The 20,050-nt window shown below is 46.1% G+C and overlaps 1 protein-coding gene across 2 annotated transcripts in view; it reads left to right on the plus strand.

The window, feature by feature from the left end:
- Mys45A (SDA1 domain containing protein Mys45A) overlaps positions 1-20,050 on the plus strand; it is a 37,309-nt gene that overhangs the window by 1,242 nt on the left and 16,017 nt on the right. For both annotated transcript variants that reach the window (XM_075688615.1, XM_075688614.1), the window contains exons 3-14: positions 785-967; positions 5,680-5,745; positions 8,499-8,591; positions 8,648-8,725; positions 8,811-8,912; positions 13,587-13,653; positions 13,756-13,859; positions 14,364-14,421; positions 14,565-14,623; positions 14,731-14,807; positions 15,020-15,117; positions 17,681-17,757. In XM_075688615.1, the coding sequence (XP_075544730.1) occupies positions 785-967; positions 5,680-5,745; positions 8,499-8,591; positions 8,648-8,725; positions 8,811-8,912; positions 13,587-13,653; positions 13,756-13,859; positions 14,364-14,421; positions 14,565-14,623; positions 14,731-14,807; positions 15,020-15,117; positions 17,681-17,757 (1,062 nt within the window). The remainder of the gene's footprint in view (positions 1-784; positions 968-5,679; positions 5,746-8,498; positions 8,592-8,647; positions 8,726-8,810; positions 8,913-13,586; positions 13,654-13,755; positions 13,860-14,363; positions 14,422-14,564; positions 14,624-14,730; positions 14,808-15,019; positions 15,118-17,680; positions 17,758-20,050) is intronic.

Here is a 20,050-nt window from a genome sequence, read left to right on the forward strand (position 1 = left end):
TATGGACTCGGATAAAATGACACACATGACTGCACTAGTTCATAGTTCAGGCCAGAATACGTCACCAAGTCAAAGATTTGCACCATCAGTGTAGCAGGCAGTGTGTCTCACTTTCCTTTCTTGTTGGCTTATTGGTGACAGGTTGTTGTTGGCGAGAGCATTTCGGAAACTGGGTATAATATATTTAAAACAAACACCTCTGACTACAGTAGCTAATACAAATGCAACATAGAGTCAATGGTGCTTGTGAGCCAACATAGTAGAGTCTATGGTACTTAACTGGCTCCTTGTTACTTGGAATTTGATGCTGCCGGAGCCTATGGTGCATTACGAAAGTTTCATTTCTGTATCTAGAAGCAGGTGTTGTGGACTGGCTTGTTTCTCACTGCTTCAGCTAAATTCAGCTGCAAAAGTTATTTTGTTTCTTATCCTTGGCTCTTGTGCACAAGGAATGCTCAGCTTGAACATTGTTCTAGTGTGCTGTGCTTGCTTTGTTGTTTTTATTTTTGTTTGCTGTAGGTCAAGACACTTGTAACCCAAAAATCTTCCCATAACATTATCCTTCACAATATTATCTCAGCATTGCCCATCTGATGTTGCTTGTGCCTTTTCATCATTGCCTTTTGCCACCTCTGTGTCCATATGTGGACAAATGCTCATAACATTAGTGCTCTTCATTTTGAAGACAGAGACTACTGGGTAATATTGTGACATTTATAACCAATATGCTCCAGTTAACTTGTGCTGCATTACCCTTACTATTACCACAATTGCTTTTGTGCAGACATTCTGCAAAGCCCTAATCCTGCTTCGCAACAAGGGTTTGCTGCAACCAACAGATCTGCTGGAACTCTTCTTCAGCCTGCTGAGGTGCCAGGACAAGTCCTTGAGGATCTTCCTCAAGAACCACATTATCCAGGATATCAAAAATACCAATGCCAAACGAAAAGATGCCAAGCTAAACTCGGTATTTTTTTTTCATATTTTTGAAATAGTTATCAAAAGCACCCTGTGTGTGAGAAAGGTTCTCAGCCAGTATATTCAACCAACAATATTGGGTGCTTATATATTTTTTTTCCCAACTGTTTGATGCATTTAGTCTCATGTCAAATGTAGTAAGTGCAGTGTGTAGAAGTAATCGGAAATTGTTTCTTCAGTTAGTTCCTTACTAGGTCATAAATATGGAGAGAACTATTAAGCATCGCCATAAAATGAGCGTTCCACACTGTCTCAGGAACCTATTTTTTTTTATTCATTTATTCCTAAAACTACCAATGAATGGAATCATCTGCCGGCCTCAATTGTTAACATAACCGATACATCTGCTTTTAGAATTACTATTGAAGAATACTTTTGTTAATCTACACTTTCTAATTCTTTTTTTATTGTTATTATACCCTGTTATCTGCACATGCTCTGTATTTCGTTCCACTCCCCTCTGTAATGCCTTCGGGCCTTTAAGGTACTATAAATAAATAACTAAATTGTAATGGGTGCACTGAACAGTTCCGAGGGTAACGTCTCTTCGTAACCGAGGAGGCAGGTGACGCAGAGCAGGAACAGCTGGTTGCCCGAACGGCTCACACTCGTGCCAAGCACTGGCGATCCGGCTGGCCCACTGGTTCCACAGCAGGCATGGAAGAGACGATCTGGCTGGCCTTGTTCTTGTGCTCTTCTTCTTCATTACAATTACCCCCGGAGCAAAAGCGGAGCCATCCTGGCAACTTACGACGTGGAGACGAGCGGGTCATAGAATTGTTTCAGGCGGTGCACGTGAACATCCCGTCCACGGCGGTGCTTGTCGGATGTCGATGTAAGCGGCTCTATGACATAGTTGACCGGAGAGGTCCGTTCGACGATGCGGTATGGTCCATCATACTGCGAGAGAAGTTTTGTCGAAAGTCCAGGCGTGGTAGAAGGCACGGACAACAAGACAAGGGTGCCGGGAGCGAAGTTCGGATTCGTAGCGTCGCCATCACGATTGGGTTTTTGTCGTTGTTGGTCAGCGGAGGTGAACTTTCGGTCTAATTGACGGCATTCCTCGGCGTATTGGGCGACGGCTGAAATGGGAGCACATTCTGACGCGTCTGGTGTATAAGGCAAAACCGTATCGATGGTATGGGAAGGATCGCAACCGTAGAGAAGAAAGTATGGAGAAAATCCTGTGGTACTTTGTGTAGCCGTATTATATGCGTACGTGACAAATGGGAGGATGATGTCCCAGTTTGTATGCTCCGATGAAATGTACATGGCGAGAATATCACCAAGGGTGCAATTGAAACGCTCTGTAAGTCCGTTAGTTTGAGGATGGTACGCCATGGTGGTCCGGTGAACTATGCGGCATTGAGCAAGCAGAGCTTTAACCACCTGCGACAGAAACACACGGCCTCTATCACTCAGCAGCTCCCGAGGTGGGCCATGACGGAAGAATGAAATGATGGAGCAGAAAGGATGCAACATCACTGGCGGTCACTGCAGGTAGAGCAGCGGTTTCGGCATAGCGTGTAAGGTGATCAACTGCGACAATAATCCATCGTTTTCCAGCGGGTGTTAGTGGTAGCGGCCCGTACAGGTCAATTCCCACACGGTCGAAGGCACGAGCAGGGCACGGAAGTGGCTGTAATAATCCGTGGGCCGGATGAGGCGGAGATTTGCGGCGTTGGCATTGCGGGCATAAGCGGACAAACTTTTAGACAAAAGTAAACATTCCTCGCCAGTAGTAATGTTGCCGCAGGCACTCATACGTCTTCAAAACGCCTGCGTATGCACATTGTGGGTCAGTATGGAATGACGCGCACATGTCGGAACGCAAAGTCCTAGGGATAACCAGGAGCCGCTTGCGACCATCGGGCTGGTAGTTCTGTCGATACAAGAGTTTATCCTGGACAGCAAAATGGACAGCCTGGCGACGCAAGTAGCGGGAGATGGGAGATGCAGGCGAGCCAGAAAGGAGATCCAAAAGAGAGGTCACCCAAGAATCCTTGCGCTGTTCTGATGCGAAGGTGTTGATGTCGACCGAGAATACCGCCTTAATGGTGGAGAGGGAGGCCGTGTTGGCTGGCAGCGGAGAGTGGGACAGAGCGTCAGCGTCAGTGTGCTTGCGACCTGAGCGGTATATGACGTGTATGTCGTATTCTTGAATGCGCAGAGCCCAGCGGGCAAGGTGTCCAGACGGGTCTTTTAAAGAGGATAACCAACAAAGGGCGTGATGGTCAGTAACCACATTGAAAGGCCTGCCGTATAAATAGGGGCGAAACTTCCCGAGTGCCCAAACGATGGCCGGGCATTCTTTTTCTGTGACGCTGTAATTGCGTTCCGCTTTGGTCAGCGCACGACTGGCGTAAGCAACGACGTACTCGGAGTAGCCAGACTTGCGCTGCGCAAGGACAGCGCCAAGGCCAATACCACTGGCATCGGTATGCACTTCAGTTGGGGCGGTGGGGTCGTAGTGTCGCAGTATAGGCGGAGACGTCAGGAGACGGCGTAAGGTCACGAACGCGGTGTCGCATGCAGGAGACCAGGAGGACAGGTTGTTGGCGCCACTTAAGAGTTGTGTCAGAGGTGATATTATCGAGGCAAAATTGCGAACAAAGCGTCGGAAGTAAGAAAAAAGGCCGATAAAGGCGCGGAGTTCTTTGAGTGTCTTAGGTTTCGGAAATTCTGCCACGGCGCGAAGTTTTGATGGGTCGGGGCAAATGCCGTCTTGTGATATGATGTGACCTAGAATCATGAGCTTGCGCGCGGCGAACTGGCACTTTTTCAGGTTCAGTTGCACGCCGTGCGTTGGTCAGGGACGTCAACACTTGCCTAAGGCGAAGAAGATGCGTGCTGAAATCAGGGGCGAACACAACGATGTCGTCGAGATAGCACAAACACGTGCTCCATTTTAGGCGTTGCAAGATATTGTTCATCATTCATTAAAAGGTAGCAGGCGCATTGCATAGGCCAAATGGCATCACATTAAATTCCTATAAACCATCTGGCGTAATGAATGCAGTTTTAGGGCGATCAACTGCTGACATCGGGACCTACCAGTAGCCCGAGCGTAAATCCAACAAAGAGAAGAATTTAGCGCCTTGCAAGCTGTCCAGAGCGTCGTCAATCTGCGGTAGAGGGTAGACGTCTTTGCGCGTCATCTTATTGAGACGGTGATAATCGACGCAGAACCGAATGGAACCATCTTTTTTTGTGACGAGAACCACCGGTGATGCCCACGGGCTATTGGAAGGTCAAATGATGCCACGCTGAAGCATGTCGTCCACGTGCTCGCTGATCACCTGACGCTCCTTGGCGGATACGCTGTACGGGTGCTGCCACAATGGCGCGTTGGAGCCAGTGTCGATGTGGTGGCTAACGGTTGACGAGCGACCCAGAGTAGGCTGAGCGACATCAAAAGAAGAGCGGAACTGGGCAAGCAGGTGAAGAAGCTGGGAGTGCTGCTCGGAAGTAAGGTCATCGGCAATGAAAGGTGTGAATAAGTCAGGTGATGGCGGAGCAGAAGTGGAAAGTGCACAGAAGTTGGTGAGCTCTGCATACGAAGCATCCGGCACGTCGGTTATAAACATGTCATCAATAGGCTGAACATGGCCAAGTGCTTCGCCTCGAAGAGCCATCAGGGCTGTAGGAAGCGGATTGCAGACAACGATGGTGCTGAAACCGGCTGAAATGTCAAGCGCAGCGAAAGGCAGGGGAACGTCTTTGCGGGTCATGAAGAGTTCTGAAGGAGTGAAGAGGACAGCGCCTTCAGAGACAGTGCCACAGAAGACGGGAACAACGGCAGACGAGTACGGCGGCATGGCGATGTCTTCTCAAAGAACCAGCTTAGCGGGAAGAGAAGTGGCGCCGACGAGGGGCACGTCACACAGAGGCGATAATTCGACTTCAGCATGGGCACAATTGATGACGGCGTTACTTCGCGAAAGAAAGTCCCACCCAAGTATCACGTCGTGAGAACAGGACTGGAGAACCACAAGCTCCACAATATAGAGAACGCCCTGAATAACAACTCTAGCTGTGCATGCTGCTGAAGGCTGAACTGGCTGGGTGCTTGCTGTGTGAAGAGAAAACCCAGAAAGTGGCGTCGTAACTTTTCGTAAAGCGCGAGAGAGGCGTTCGTTTAGGACAGACACGGCTGCTCCAGTATCAATTAGCGCAAAGGTAGGGATGCCGTCAACAGTAAGATCGACAACGTTCGAAGGCGACAATGGAGGATTTGTACAGATCGAAGGTGATGCAGTTCTTGCCTCCTGAACTGCGGCGCTTAGTTTTCCTCTTGCGTGGGTGAAGGGCGCCGATGCATGGGGGACAATGAGCGGCGACGCGGGGAAGGTGAACGACGTGTAAGGACCGGGCGCTCGGCTGGTGGCCTGTTCGACTGCCAACTAAAATAAGTGTCATGGAAAGGCTGCACGTTGGCATCGGGAGGCGACTGCACAAACAAACAAATAAATAAATATGTCATATATGTCATATTTCAGCATTAAAATTGGCTATGACACTGCCAATCCGCTGCACATGTACCATGAAAGGTGACTTTAACGATGGATGCAAGTCTTTCACAGACTAGACAGGCAAGCTCACGATGAGATTAGTGGGAAAGTTTGTTTTTCTTTCTTGGAAACTCCTTTCAAGCCTGTGGCATGTATGCAAACAAGCTGTTTCTTTCTCCTTTGCTTTCAGACATTGCAGAACTTCATGTTTACCATGTTGAAGGACAGCAACCTAGTTGCTGCTAAGACATCTCTTGTAAGTAGCAATGATTTTGTGAAGTAGTTTAGAGGCAAACCACCACTGACTGACTCAGTACTTCTCGGCACTTTTGTAGAGTGATAAAAGCAGCACAGCTGTATTTCATATGGCCAGGGATTGCTCACACCCCTGCTCATGTTGCTCCAAACAACACAGTTTCGGCACGCCACAGTCATTTAACAAAGATGTCTCCCTTAGTTTACTGTGGCTCAGAGGGTAGGATCTCTGGTTCCCCCAATTTTTTTTTCTTCCTTTCACACCAAGGCTTTCAAAATATCAGGTACACTTGCTATGTTGTGTGCCTCACTTTCTTCTGCATTTCTGTTATGGTGGTCAGCAATCCAGCAAAATTTGATTTCTCTTTCCCTTTACGCAGTAGCAAAGATTTGCTTGAATGTTGGCCGCACCATTTCAGCTCTTGATGTAAATCTCACCCACACTTGATGAGAGGCCTCTTGCAGAAGTGCTTCCATCATGCACACTCGGTGTCTTGTGACAGCTCAGAGCTGCTGATCTGCTCACAATGGTGGCGAGGTACAAAACAAGTTGCTCAAGTGTAGGAGTTTAAGATGTTGGTTGCAAGCTAGTAACATGTGCAGCAGCAGCGTCAACTTATTTGAAGTCTAGTGCAACACCTCTCCCATAGGTCTCTAGCTACCCTTCTTTCATGTCAGTTGGACCCATCCTTTGCCAACATATTTCCTAATCTCCTTGCTTCATCTAATCTGGCTTTCAGCGGCGCTTTACTTCCCTCAGTGCCCATTCATCAGCTGTAACAGGCTACCAGTCATCTGTTTGTTCGCAAGGCTCCTTAGCTTAAAGGGACACTAAAGGTTACTATTAAGTCAACGTGGACTGTTGAAATACCATCCCAGAAACCTCGAAACGCTTGTTTCGTGCCAAGGAGAGACTTATTTTAAGAGAAAATGCGTTCTGAAGCGTCCGCGTACCTCTAGCGCAGTTCAAATCGCCCGCCCTCCGATCGAGGAGAACTGACATCATGGTCTCATAGTGACGTTGCGCCATCGGTGAGTAGAACGGCGTCCGCAGACGGCGCTACGGCTTTTCTGCGCAAAACGCGAACGCGCGGCCAGAAACAGAGCCAAGACAGAGCCGACAGCAGAGCGAAAGCGGGAGTATGGTGGCTAGCGGAAGGAGAAACGAATTACGTCCCACGTTACGTCCCACGGCACACGGAGAGTCCGTTTTCGTTAAACTATAGGCTGCAGCGAGCTCGCAGCGTGGTCGGCGTGGTCTATGAGAAGCGACGAGCCTTTTCGCACTCGCAACAGGGCATAAAAATGTGCGAATCGACGCAAAACTCGGCCTAGAAACGTGCTTCGCCACAGCCAGGGCTCAATACGACCCAAGCTGGCACGACCCAGATGTCGTTTCCCGCACCGCCACCAGGCGCCGCTACTATACCTCACACTCCAGCGCAAGACGCCCATAAGCTGGTACTTCATTCTATGACGCTAACTTCGACGCTCGTCGCAATGGACCCTGACACCGACAGATTGGCTCGCGATGGTGGGCTCAACTTCAGCGATTTGAGCACCGACGAGCGCGACCTGCTTCTGAGGGCTCGCACTGCCGGCGTCGTTGCGTACTACGACGGCGGCCTCGACACCGGCTCTCCGGAGCGGGAAAGCAACGAGGGCTTCCCACGACATCACATGGACGTGGCATTCTCGCTGCTTGTTCCAAATGAAAGTTTCGCGAGCAGAACCCTCACAGCACGACGCGATAACGAAACTACTGAAACTCCAAAGCGTGCGCGGCGCAGAGTCGAGCGAAAACGAAACCTTTCGAACACCCATATTACTGAAGGGTAACGTCAAAATGTTATTTTTTCCTAGAATCGAATAGACGTAGACAAGTAGCATTTTTTCCGGCTTATAATCGAATGAAATGATATTTTTAATACGAGTAGTTGAGTATTAGTAACACAAATTATGAGGAGACCTTTCGTCATCGGGCTAGTACCGGAATGTCGCTGGGGGGTCTCAAATCGTGTCATGCATTTACCTCAATTTCTCGGTTACTAAAGCTCTGTTCGCGATTATATTGACGCCTTAGACGTTCTAGAACATTGCTCTACCACTTTAACTTGAGTTTCTGGTAACCTTTAGTGTCCCTTTAAACTAACTCCAGTAAACTTTCCAGTGAACTGGAAAGAGAAATAAGCGAAGCTTCCACACCAAAAAGTTGGATGCACATATATGTGTGAGTGGACATTCAGTCCATCTCACTGATAAAGAACTTCAATTTAAATATTTTTCACATTAGTCCAAGTGTTGTTGCCCTTGTCTGGAGAGGGTGTGGCTAGGCTTCTTTCTTTATAATTTTTTTTTATAAATTTTGTTATTGTTCTTGGTTTTCTACGCATGCGTGGCGGAGATTTATGGAATGTATTCGCAATAAACTTAATTTGCAAGTCCAGCATTGTCCTGTCTATTCCTTTTACTTGTGCTTGTGTCTATACTTGCTGGAAGCCCCTATACATTTTAAAGCTAACTACATGAGCTTATTATGAAACTGTTAGTGAGGGAGCTGGCACTGTTTCTTGATGTAGAGCAGAAGGCTTTTACTAAGGCATATATTTTTTTTTTTTGCAGTTCTGTTTGGTTTAGACAACTGTAATCAGGTGCCCTGTGCTTAAATATGTCGTAACATCTTTAGAAATTCTTTAATGTGTGTCAACATGGGGTTCTCTTGTTTTTCCTCTTTTCTGTTCAATCTGTTCACAGGATGTCATGGTGACTCTATACAAAAAGAACGTATGGAATGATGCCAAAACAGTCAATGCCATAGCCACAGCTTGCTTCCACAAGGCAACGAAGGTGAGTGAAGAAGCATAGGCTTTTGCCAGTTTTATATTGACTTACGTTTTTCGTAGGTGCTGGCAACTGCTCTCACCTTTTTCCTCGGTAGCGATGAAGAGGAAAAAAAGGAAGATTCAAGCAGTGAGTCTGAGGTAGGGTGTTTAGTGTCCTCTTTGCTAAGCCGTGCTTTAGAAAGGGTGCAGCTCGTAAATGCCCTTTTATTTGCATCGTGTGCAGCCTGAAGGACCAAGCATACAGGAAATCATCATGGCTCATCGTGTGAACAAGAAGTCGCGGAAGAGGAAGCGTATACTTGACAAGAGCAAGCAAGCCCGGAAGGTGAAAGGGCATATGTAATCAACCATGGTTTCAGTTTGTTTCAGTTTATTGAGCATTCTTTTTCACACAATGATAGTGGTTACGCATAAAAAAATAAAAATAAAATGAAACAGTGAAAATGATGCAAGGAAAGGAATTAAAAGCCACTGAATATAGCAGCTTCACGGTATTCCTGACCCCTTGCTCTTATCTGTCACTCTCAAGATGCCCGCGAAATGCAAAAAGATACCTTGTGACATGCTCGCTTGTGCACCATGATTGCAGCGCTCTTAAACATTCCGCACACAAACGAACATAGCACTTAGCTGGATTGACTGAACCGCCGCGAGGGAAGCACATCACTGGCGTAAATCGCATGGCCAATGCCTGCGTCACTGCCCTGTCGCCTTTTAAGCGGCAGCACACCTTGCTAGATGCTATGTTTGTTTGCATGTGGAATGTTTTGGAGCAGTGCAATCACAGCGTGCAAGCTGGCATGTCGCATGGTATTTCTTGTGTTTCCCGAGCATCTGCAGTAAACGGAAAAGCACTAATACATAATAGATAGAAAGTTAAAAACTGTTTAATCGGACGTTTCACAAACCGTTCTACAACTTTCTAATTGTAATTTTTTGCCTAACTTCATTGCTTCAGAAGTTGGTTAATTAATCTTGAATAATTATGCAATTAAGCAGAATATGAAAAATAGGGTGACTTACTTCATGCAGTAGTCATCAACATGCATTTGGTTGCATCGTCTTATAGACCTTTTCATCACACGAGGAGGAAAGGGTGTGCAGCGAGCCTTTCCTCCTCTCTGGCTTGTGTGATCTGGTGGCGGCGGTGCTTGAAAGTATTGCTGTTGCATGCTGCGGATCAATTTGGAGATGTTTTAGCTCGTACTTTCTGAAATTTACGCAATGTCCGTTCATACAAGGTCATCGGGGAACCAGTCTATAGCCTTTCGGTGCATTGGTAACTGCAATAAGCAGAAATATATCTCTTGAATGCGGGAACATGTGATGTGCATCATCAGCCGCGGCGTGTGTACATGTGAACTATTTTGGATGTATCGGTTTTAATTCAACAAAAAGAACCAGCATCTTTGTATTGCCAGGAAATGGAAAATCTGCTCAATATCTGATTGCTTGGTGTAGGAACTAAAACATAAGAGCGCATGCTTGTGTACGGCCAACCTAAGGCAACCCCAAAACGTCTAAGCGCCAGGCGCTATCAAATATTTGTGATACACCGGCATCATTCTCGCGCATTTCAAGTCTAGTAAACTTGAAATCACTATGACATGTCTGTCTACGCAAGCCTCCTGTATGAGGCCGATAAACTGCTCAATGCATCAATCACTACAGTTGGTGAACCAGCATGATACATATATAAGCTGTGTGCTTCGGCATTGCCTTTTTTGCCCTGTAAAGCCATAATATCCGAGAGTGTCACGGCTGGTCACCTGTTCGCCGTCGGCGCGAAGTCGTTGATGGGATATACAAGCCAGTTGGTCATTCTGTACTCAAGTGAACACAGCGAAGGAGTCAGGACCGGGAGAAAGAGAAAAAAAATATTTATAGACTGACAACGACACAGAATTTAAATGAAACACAAAAAAAACCACACACACAAGAACACCAACACACATGCACTTAATCAGTGATGAAGACAAAGGAAATACAACGAACAGTTAACAGTAAATATAGAAATTAACACTACACAAAACACTCTTAACGGTGGTCAACTAAACAGAGTTCAAAAGAAAACAAATGATGGCATACGCATGGCCGGGCAGCAGCAGCAAGTCCATAAAGCATGGAGTCGACGGCAAAGCTTTCCCAAAGAATGCTGGCAAGTCGATCTCATTGCGGTTGATGCGATTGCTGGGCTGGGTTTCCTGGGAGTCTAGGTCTGACATCTTCCCTCGAGCAGGTTGAGCTAGCTTGAGGGGAACTACCGTGAGCTTCATTGCAGACATTGGGTTGTCGTCTCTTATGTCAACTAGTAACTCGCCGTTCAAATGCGGCTAGGCGGCCCAGGCGATACTGGATGGCACTAGCTCATTGACACTTTTCAGCAGATTGTAGGCTCAGCTTCTACACTGCTTAGCTCGGTCTAAAACCTGCATTAAAAACTTCTCCTTTCCCTAGTTCCCTGTGTTGGGGAACGGCAGCTATTAGTGATGATCCAATCAAGTTCACCCAATTGTATCCCGGCTCCTCCCAAGGTCTTGGCCAAGCCCCTTTAGTTAGGGGCAAGGGAACGGGTGATTCCCCCCTGTTGTTGGAGGTCGCACACTTGTATTAAATCACACACACACACCCCCCCTTGAGTCCGTGGCAGGCCTCTATTGTTCATTCGCAAACACAGGAGAAACAACGGTAGCCGGCCATAAGGCACTGTTGGCACGCACATACACTGTCAGCAATTTGTGCACAAAGGATTGCACAGAGACACCACATATTTTGGAGTATTCGCATCCCTGCCTTCTGAGCAAGCTTCTCAATGCACGCGAGGGGCAGAGAATACACAGGGGTTCCTACAAAAAGCCATCAGGGCGCCACGGTCGCGCCGACGACAAAAAGACAATAATCTCTAAACCTGCCTTCCACTTCTTTCAGCCGCAGTCTAAGTGGCATGCAATAACTGTCTTCCTCGTCGGTTCGTATTCCTACAACCTTTTGGCACCCGTTGATCGGTGCTTCACTGAATCGAATAATGCCACACCGTGACAGAGAGGGATCACATAAAAAGAATGCGACTACTATTTGTGAGGACGAAATTTCTGTAATACCAATGAGTGCATCATAAAGAACGGGACGAACAAACTTGAAAAAGAAAAGGAAAAATTGTTATCTCATTTCTCGAAAAAAAAGAAAGGAAACGGGCCAGCGCCACAATAAGACCTCGCGTGGTTATGCCGCACAACATTTATATATCTATAAACATTGATGTTGCATGGTTGGACCATGCGCTATATAGAGCAAAGATATCTGTAATCCAGCATCTACCTCTGCTTCGAACGCTCCTACAGTTCGTAAATGGTTGCTTTGCTGGACCAGTGTAATTCACACTGTAAGGTAGGCTGTTCTTACTAACTGAAACTATTTTCTTCATGGGTGGAAACCATGTCCACTGAACCAAGTAGTCGCACAATGTAATCTACAGCTAACAGTTTGAGCGCTTCTCAAAGTATAACAGCGCAACTTCTACCGTAGCAGAATAGTACCCATGCTATTACAGTCGTCACATATGTTTCGCTGCTCCTGAACTGCAGCTTGGAACTAAAGGACAATACTGATATAAGGTCACATTAAGGAATAGAATGGAATTTTCAGAATCACGCACTTGATCTCCGAGGATGATTGTAGGCTCAAACACTCGCGCTCACATCGTGCTGCATGCCTCGTATGCCTCAACGCCAGCAGAAAGTCTAGCCATGCCGACTTAAGTCACTTCAGTACATCTCGCAGAACTGTTTTCCACGTAAAAGATGCGTCACACTAAGCAGGCCAAGCGAGTGCAAAAACAAATGCCAAATTCAAGCGCCAAGCATATGCCTGACGTACAAGACAGAGCGCACACCCAAGCCAGCATGCCGACTGCCTGTAGATGGCGCCACTGCATACACAATATGGTGGCACCCATGAAAAAACATTCTATAGTGCGTCAACATGTTTTTAACTCTGGCTAAAGTTAGCTGGGACACCCTGTAAATAGCTTAAGTTTGTAAGAGTAATGTTTCTATGAAACTATCTCTTGCCTTGTGGAGGTGGGCACCGTGCTTTATCGGTGCAGCTTCTGCATTCTTTATTCGTCATTGACTACAGGAAGAGAACCTCTGCAGCAGCAATTAGTGGATTAATTTTTTCACTGGCACAACATTCAATCTCAAGAAGAGTGAAGAGCATTAGAAAGATTGGGGTACTAACCACAGTTAGTGTATAAAATAATCTTCTCTAACATATTTTAGGCACAGACATCCCTGAGACTGTGACAGTAGTTTTATAGATATATAAAAGGTTGCACTGGTTTTGGCATTGTCTTATTTAAGTGCCATGAGCACCAGAAGCACTGAATGACTCATGATGAAAAGTGCAACTGAGGGAGCACTCTTGGCAAACATTTAGCTCAGCCACATGTGTTTTACTTAAGATCTAAAGCAGCATATTTAGCAATTCCACCACAGCAGATCTTTTACAAAGCTTTAGACAGTGGATCCAAGGTTAGCAGATGCTACCTCTCCCGTGTGTAGAAGAATTGAAGTAGAATTTTGGTATGCACATTGCTGCTTACCTGACTTCTTGTGTACGCCAAGTGACCTTCCCCCAATATTCCTACAATGTTTCATTAAATGTTCAGTGTTCTCCTAAGAGGTAACAATAAAATTCAAACAGCGCTAAACGAACGGGACCAGAATGAGGAGGAGACAAACACGGCGCTGAACTTACAACTGATTTATTTGAAGTAAGAAGTGTTTGTGTTTGTCTCCTCCTCATTCTGGTCCCGTTCGTTTAGCGCTGTTTGAATTTTATTGTTACCATGCAACACCAACTCGCCCAATCCGCTGCCCTTCTGCAGTTCTCCTAAGAGCCCTAATATGATAGGAAATGTTCATGAGAACATGTCAATTACTGTGCCTTTTCTTTTTCTCTCTATTTTCTTCATGCTTTTCTAATTTTTCCATCCTAGAAACAAAAGAAGGACAAGGCACAGGTTTTCAACTTTTCTGCACTTCACCTCATACACGACCCACAATGTAAGCAGTGGGCAATATTTTCATCACAATGTTGTTTCCATAGATGTCTCCTGTAGTAGTAATCAGTGCTGTGTGCTTACTTTATAATTAAATATCTTACAGCCATGGCTGAGAAGCTGCTGAAGTCTCTGCAAGACATGAACGAGAAGTTTGAAGTGAAGCTTCTTGTCATGAACCTGATTTCACGCCTTATTGGCATTCATGAGGTAATACTTTTTTCACAAAGTATTGTTGAAGATACACAGAAGGAAGATCAGTAGTGTACACTTCTGAATTTTCAATCACCTAAGTTTCACAGGGCACAGAGGTTTTATGCCACGAAGTGATGAAAATGTGAAAGATAAGTGTCTCTGCCACCATCAAGCTCTGGAAACAGCTCCTCCTAACATCAGATATTCTGAGGCTTGGTTGCCGGTGTTGGTCTATTGTTTAATAAGACTTACAGCATGTGAGAAAACAAAGATTGTCTAACCCAGCCCCTTCCATAGTTTTTTGTTCCTGCATAAAAAAAGGCCTCAGCTCACAAAACACAACAAAATCTAGGATGGCAAATAATGATGTCAGAGTGACACATATTCTGAAAGAAAAAAAAAAAAAAACTACCTGCCTAACTTTATATGTTGTTTCCTTTTATTGAGTCATTAAACTTGCCCATACCTTCAAAATGATAGGTAACTTCAACATATTTCTTTTTCTTATTGTTTTACCAGCTCTTTGTGTTCAACTTTTACCCCCTGGCCCAGCGATACCTCCAGCCTCATCAAAGAGGTGAGTCTAAGCATATGTGCTCTGGCCAAGCTCATGCTTGCCAATGTGCACAAGTGTTTTGAGTTTCTCGTGAAACATTCCCAAAATTTGCCTGTTTCATAACATCTTGTGTATGACTCATAATTTCAACACTCTTCCTCCAGAGGTCACAAAGATACTTCAGTATACTGCACAGGCTTCCCATGAGCTCGTTCCACCAGATGCAAGTCCCACATCTTTGTTCGTTTGGTCCAGCAGCACTCGATGCACAGTTTTGTTTTTCTTCTGTTCTATTTCTGTTTGTAACTGCATTTATTCCGCTCTTTCCAGGTTTTAGAGCCAGTGTTGATGGCGATCGTCAACAATTTTGTTACGGAGCGCAACTCAGCTGAAGCGATGACTGTTGGGTGTGTAGACCATAAAACCATGTTGAAGACACACAAACGTGTTTTCTCTGTTTCTCATTGTTTGTCTACATCAAGATTTTTGATACTGTACACCAGCTAGGCCTTAGCGGAACTTTTCAGATCTGTGTATCAGTCATGCATTTGTTTAAAAAACTTGCTTGAACTGAGCGCAGCTCATGCTGATGCTGTCCTTGCTTCATTCATCCTTTCAGGTTGAACGCAATTCGAGAAGTCTGTGCACGGTGTCCCTTGGTCATGAATGGAGATTTATTGCATGACTTGGCTCAATACAAGTCATACAGAGACAAAAGTGAACTTTTATTTTCCTTTTATCTTTTTGTTGTGTTTCACAGTTATTTAATTATTCAGCAATTCTCATACAGATTCATGCTGTTGTAGGAGTTGGTATTTTGTGTGTATTCGTCCTTTGCAGCACTGCGACCATGTGTGCCCTTCTTATCATGAAATACAGTCAAACATCTGTATGACGAAGTCGGTAAAATTGGCAGTTTGTGTCGTTATATTGAAATTTCGTTGTACTGAAATTCGCCCGTTTATGCAAATAAGTACAGTCACTGACCAATTTTTCTTCCATGGAAAGGGGCCGCAGAATTTTCCGAATTATCGGGCAATTGAAAAAAGCAAATTTGAATGACAAAACGATTCATTTTGTTAAATTTGAGAGTCAGTGACGAATGATACGGTTTCATGCCACATACATTGGTGTGATGCCCAAATATGGGGACAACGGTTCGTGTACTCAAAGGTTTTAACGGTTCTCGGAGGCTCTGCCTACGAGAACCCAATTGAGGACAAAGCCGTTGGTTTCGAACACACAAAGACTTTTAATCAAACTAGAAGCGTAAAATAAATTATAGAAAGAAATAGAAAGAATAAAATAAACACTCAAATAGACATCACGGCGGTAAGACACATTTGGGGCTAGTGTGAAGCTAACTAGTGCGCGAGTCGGGGCTCGCCACGACGGCAGGGACACATAGCAGTCTCAATGCGGAGACGCGGCGACTAGTTGGCACAAGGAGTTGCGCCGGTCTCACCAAAGGTCGTGGTGTAAGTTGACTGACCGGGCGACCGGAGCGCGCCAGCTCTGGTGTGGCGAGGTAAAGCAGGCGGCTTGGCGGCACGAGCAGACGGCGGCAGCGTTCTGGCCGGGCAGCTGGGTGCAGAGCTCGGGCTTGTAGCCCGACTGCTCTTGTACTGCCCACGTGCACAGAAGCTCGAACGCCAGCCTCGGGCAGCAGGCGGCACGACAGATGGGGGCGGCGTTCTGGCCGGGCAGCTGGCGTAGAACTCGCGCCCGTAGCCCCACTGGTCTCGTCCTGCCCACGGGCGCAGAAGCTCACCGGCCTTGAGGAGCTGACGGCACGCTCGGGTAGACGGGCGACGCACAGGAACGGGCTGGCAGGAGGCCTCGGTCGGGTGAAGTCCTGGTGGCTCGGGTCCGGAACCCGACCGCCTGTCTTCAACTCCCGGTGGTTGACCTCCTCCTGGCGTCGCTTCCTGGAACTCTCCCGGCGTCTCCCCGGCGTCTCCTTTGCGTCTCCTCTGCGTCTCTCCTGACCGTCCCGATCACCGCACCATGTTGCGCACCACACATCACAATTGGCTATATCATCTCGGCACTATGAATTAAGCGAAGCCAGCCACGCTTTTGCATGCACTTGGACGACGGTATTGGGAAAAGCGCCGGCAGTGGGGAGCGAATGCTTCGTCTGCCTCTCGCCCCAATGGGTCACCGAAACTCGAGATTACGCAACCTCCAATACCAAACTCGTGGAAAGACAGCCTACATGGTGCCATGCCGCCTCGGCACGCCGACTCTTTGCACACATGGCAGATTACCTCTAAAGCAGGGTGCACGGCTGTGTATGCGCTCAGCCGTGCTTACAGCCATGCACAACCACGGCCGAGATGCGCGCCAACTTACCCCCTACTCCCCCCACCCCTGACCCCTCGCGCGTGCTTGATCACATCTGCAAGCTCCTTCCTCTTTCCCTTTGCTCGCGTGGGAAGACAGCACTCGCGAAGCCACCATCTTTCTTGCCTCGCCTTTGCACACTTTCACTCGCACCTAAAGCACACACTGTGCGGGGCACGATAGGATCTTATCGCACTTGTACTCTGTATGAAGCATGATGCGGCTCCACTTCGGTGGTCGCTCTTGTCGCGTGGTGCGCGATTTGAACCGCGCAATTTGAGAGGTGCATTTTCAAGCAGCCGCTTGTGATGCAATCATTTGACCATCTGTGTCTGCAGAAGTTTCTATTTATTGCTTCGGCATTCCTTTGTGGTGGTAGTGAAATTTCGTGATATTGAAATCGCAGCAAACACACTTCGTAATATTGAGGTTCTAAATGCAAGGTGTTCTATGCACAAGAGGTTATGAAAAGTTAAATACTCTGTTATATCAAGAATTTCATTATATTGAAGTTCATCATATCGAAGTTCGTTACATCGAGGTTCAACTGTACATGCAGGGTGTTAAAACCAAACCGACTGGTTCTGTTTTCAAGTGGACTGTTTGTGTCATTTATTGTATACTTCTACTCCCAAGACTGCTAGTATACTGAGCTAATCCCAAGAAAACATGTCATGTATTTAATTTGCTGACCATACCCATAAAGTGCTTACTTTTGTCTGCTAAAATTTATGGAAATGTGTGAAGGGTTTTAAGATTTACAAGTGCAACTAAAGAACTATATTTCTGTATTGGTCCTGTGGTAACTAGCCCCTTGAGTATGGTCATTGCTTCTTTTAGTACTGCCTAGTAATTAACAATTGCATAAGTAAATTGGCATCTTGTATAGTTACCTTCAAATGCAATCTAATATCTTGTTATGCCTGTTTTATAGATGTCTCAACGGCCGCCAAATCACTGATCCATCTCTACAGGACCATCAACCCAGAGATGCTTGCAAGAAAGTTTAGAGTAAGCTGTAGCTCCTTTATGTTAGTAAAACTTATTATACTGCCCTGAAATAAGTGCAAAGCACAGACTGGCTGTCGCATTGCATTGTTTTGACGAAATGTTCTAGGTAAATGTTCTAGATAAAGGTAAACAACCAATGCTTGTTTCTTAAATGTAGATGAGTGGTAAAAGCGATAATCCCATCCTATAATGACTGTTTTCCTCTGAATATATTTTTTATCTTCCGTCAGCTAATGAACTAGTCGAAGCAAACACAAGGTTCATATTTCCAGTTCAGCTTCTGTGTGCTCTGAGCCATGTCCAGCTTTAATGTTAAAATGCTGTTTATTGATTATTTAAATCCACTTTAGTCTATTGCTTATTGAAACCTTTCTATTTTTTACCCTAAAATATTGTTCTATAGCAGTGGTTTTCAACCCTACATACCCATAACGCATGCAGCCATAATGCCTTGCTGCCATCAGGAGTCATTGAGGGATTCTTTTCATTATTTAGTTTTACTCGGCAACACAGAGCCAGCCAGCTGGAACGTCTTAAGCTGACTCAAACAGGCAGTGCAGTAGTACGCAAACTCGCATACAGCGAAAACTTCATAGCAGACTCAGACGCGAAAGCCCGATTGCTGCCATTTCTTCGTGACTCGTATCTCAGTCGCTCCAATACCTCGCAACATGCATGCAACATTCTACAAAGACAGAAGACAAGTAAGAGTTAGAGCGCTCAGCAAGAAATACTCAAAGAACCCCAACACGAGATATACAGATGCGGCAAAATACCCAGGTAGAAGAGCATACGCAATTACCGTGACCAACAACCAAGGGAAGGAGCTAATCGCTGCCACCATACCGGCCAGAAATCCAGAAATGGCGGAGGAAGTGGCCATCATCCTCGGCATTGCCACATACAAAGACACAGCAATCATCTTGAGCAACTCACAAACAGCATGTAGAAACTTACGAAAAGGCCGAATTTCTGCCGCAGCAGTGAAGATTCTAAAAGAAATAACAAGACGCCAAGAACTACCCAAAACCTACGTCGCATGGACCCCAGGCCACGAACACCTGGCAGGAAACGAAGCAGCACATGCTGTTGCCCGAGAGCATACCAGCCGGGATTTCCTGCCGCACGGTCTCTGGAAAGCGACAAGGGTGGAGGGCATTCCCATCAACTATGCCGTAATATTGCAACATTACCGACTGGAAAGAAGACAATATCCTCTACCTCATCCAAAATTAAGCAAGGAAGAAGCCACCGCCCTCCGCAGACTACAAACGAACACATATGTACATGGAATTATCATGCACCGAATGCACCCCACCAAATTCTCATACCTATGCCGGTATTGTGACGTACCAGACACGCTCCTACACATGGTGTTAGTGTGCCCACACCGCGAGAAAAACAGTCAAGGTGATGCCTGAGAACCGCTACAAGCAATCGAAGAAACGTGGGAGTGAATGTTAAAGGCACAGAGCCTGGAAGATCAGCGAAGTCTGGTGGACCGGGCCCGGGCTGCGGCATTAGCCAACGGCTTTCTGGACTAAGAGAGCCGCCCACCTAGGGCGAAGAAAGAACAATTTCTCGCTGTTTCTTACAATAAACGGTCATTCCTCTTCCTCCTCGGCAACACATGCACAAAATCATCTGCCAACCAAGAGCCACAATGACTAGAAGCTGCCATTTTTGCTGCTGATAGATTTATTTCAGGTGAACTTGCTCTTGGTCTAGTTGGTATACTAGTTGGCCTAGTTGCTTCATGGGTTTGAATCTGTGTTTTTGTGTGCATCCCTTTAGTGGCAGTGATGGATTTGTATTCTAGGTGCTTCATACATATCTCAGTAACAGCCTTTGAGTGGTCGGGAAAGTAACATTGCATCTGTACTCTCACATTCAGGCATCAGCCAGTCTGTCCCACATACCTTAGTCTACAGGAGAAGGAAGGGACTGTCTGCTCCGCGTAAAATTTCTCAGTTGTGCACCAGAATCTGTTCCATGGATAAGGAATCGTGCAAAGCAAAGCGCAGAAATAAGTTCATTGATTGCTTATTGTGCGTGATGTATGACATTCCCCTCTCCTATGAACTATGGTACGTGGGGCAGACTGGCAGATGCCGGAATGTGAGATTACAGGAACATAATCTCAAAGTGTCAAGAAAGAGAGAGGGGTTTTTGACTTTACAATGCAATCAATGTGGCTGCACTCCATTGTTTTAAATGACCTCAATAATAGCTAGACACAGAAGTGATAATACCAGGATGATCACTGTAGCCGTGGCTATTGCTAAAAGAAATT

Source organism: Dermacentor variabilis, chromosome 4 (assembly GCF_050947875.1).
Source record: "Dermacentor variabilis isolate Ectoservices chromosome 4, ASM5094787v1, whole genome shotgun sequence".
Classification (NCBI taxonomy): Eukaryota; Metazoa; Arthropoda; class Arachnida; order Ixodida; family Ixodidae; genus Dermacentor; species Dermacentor variabilis.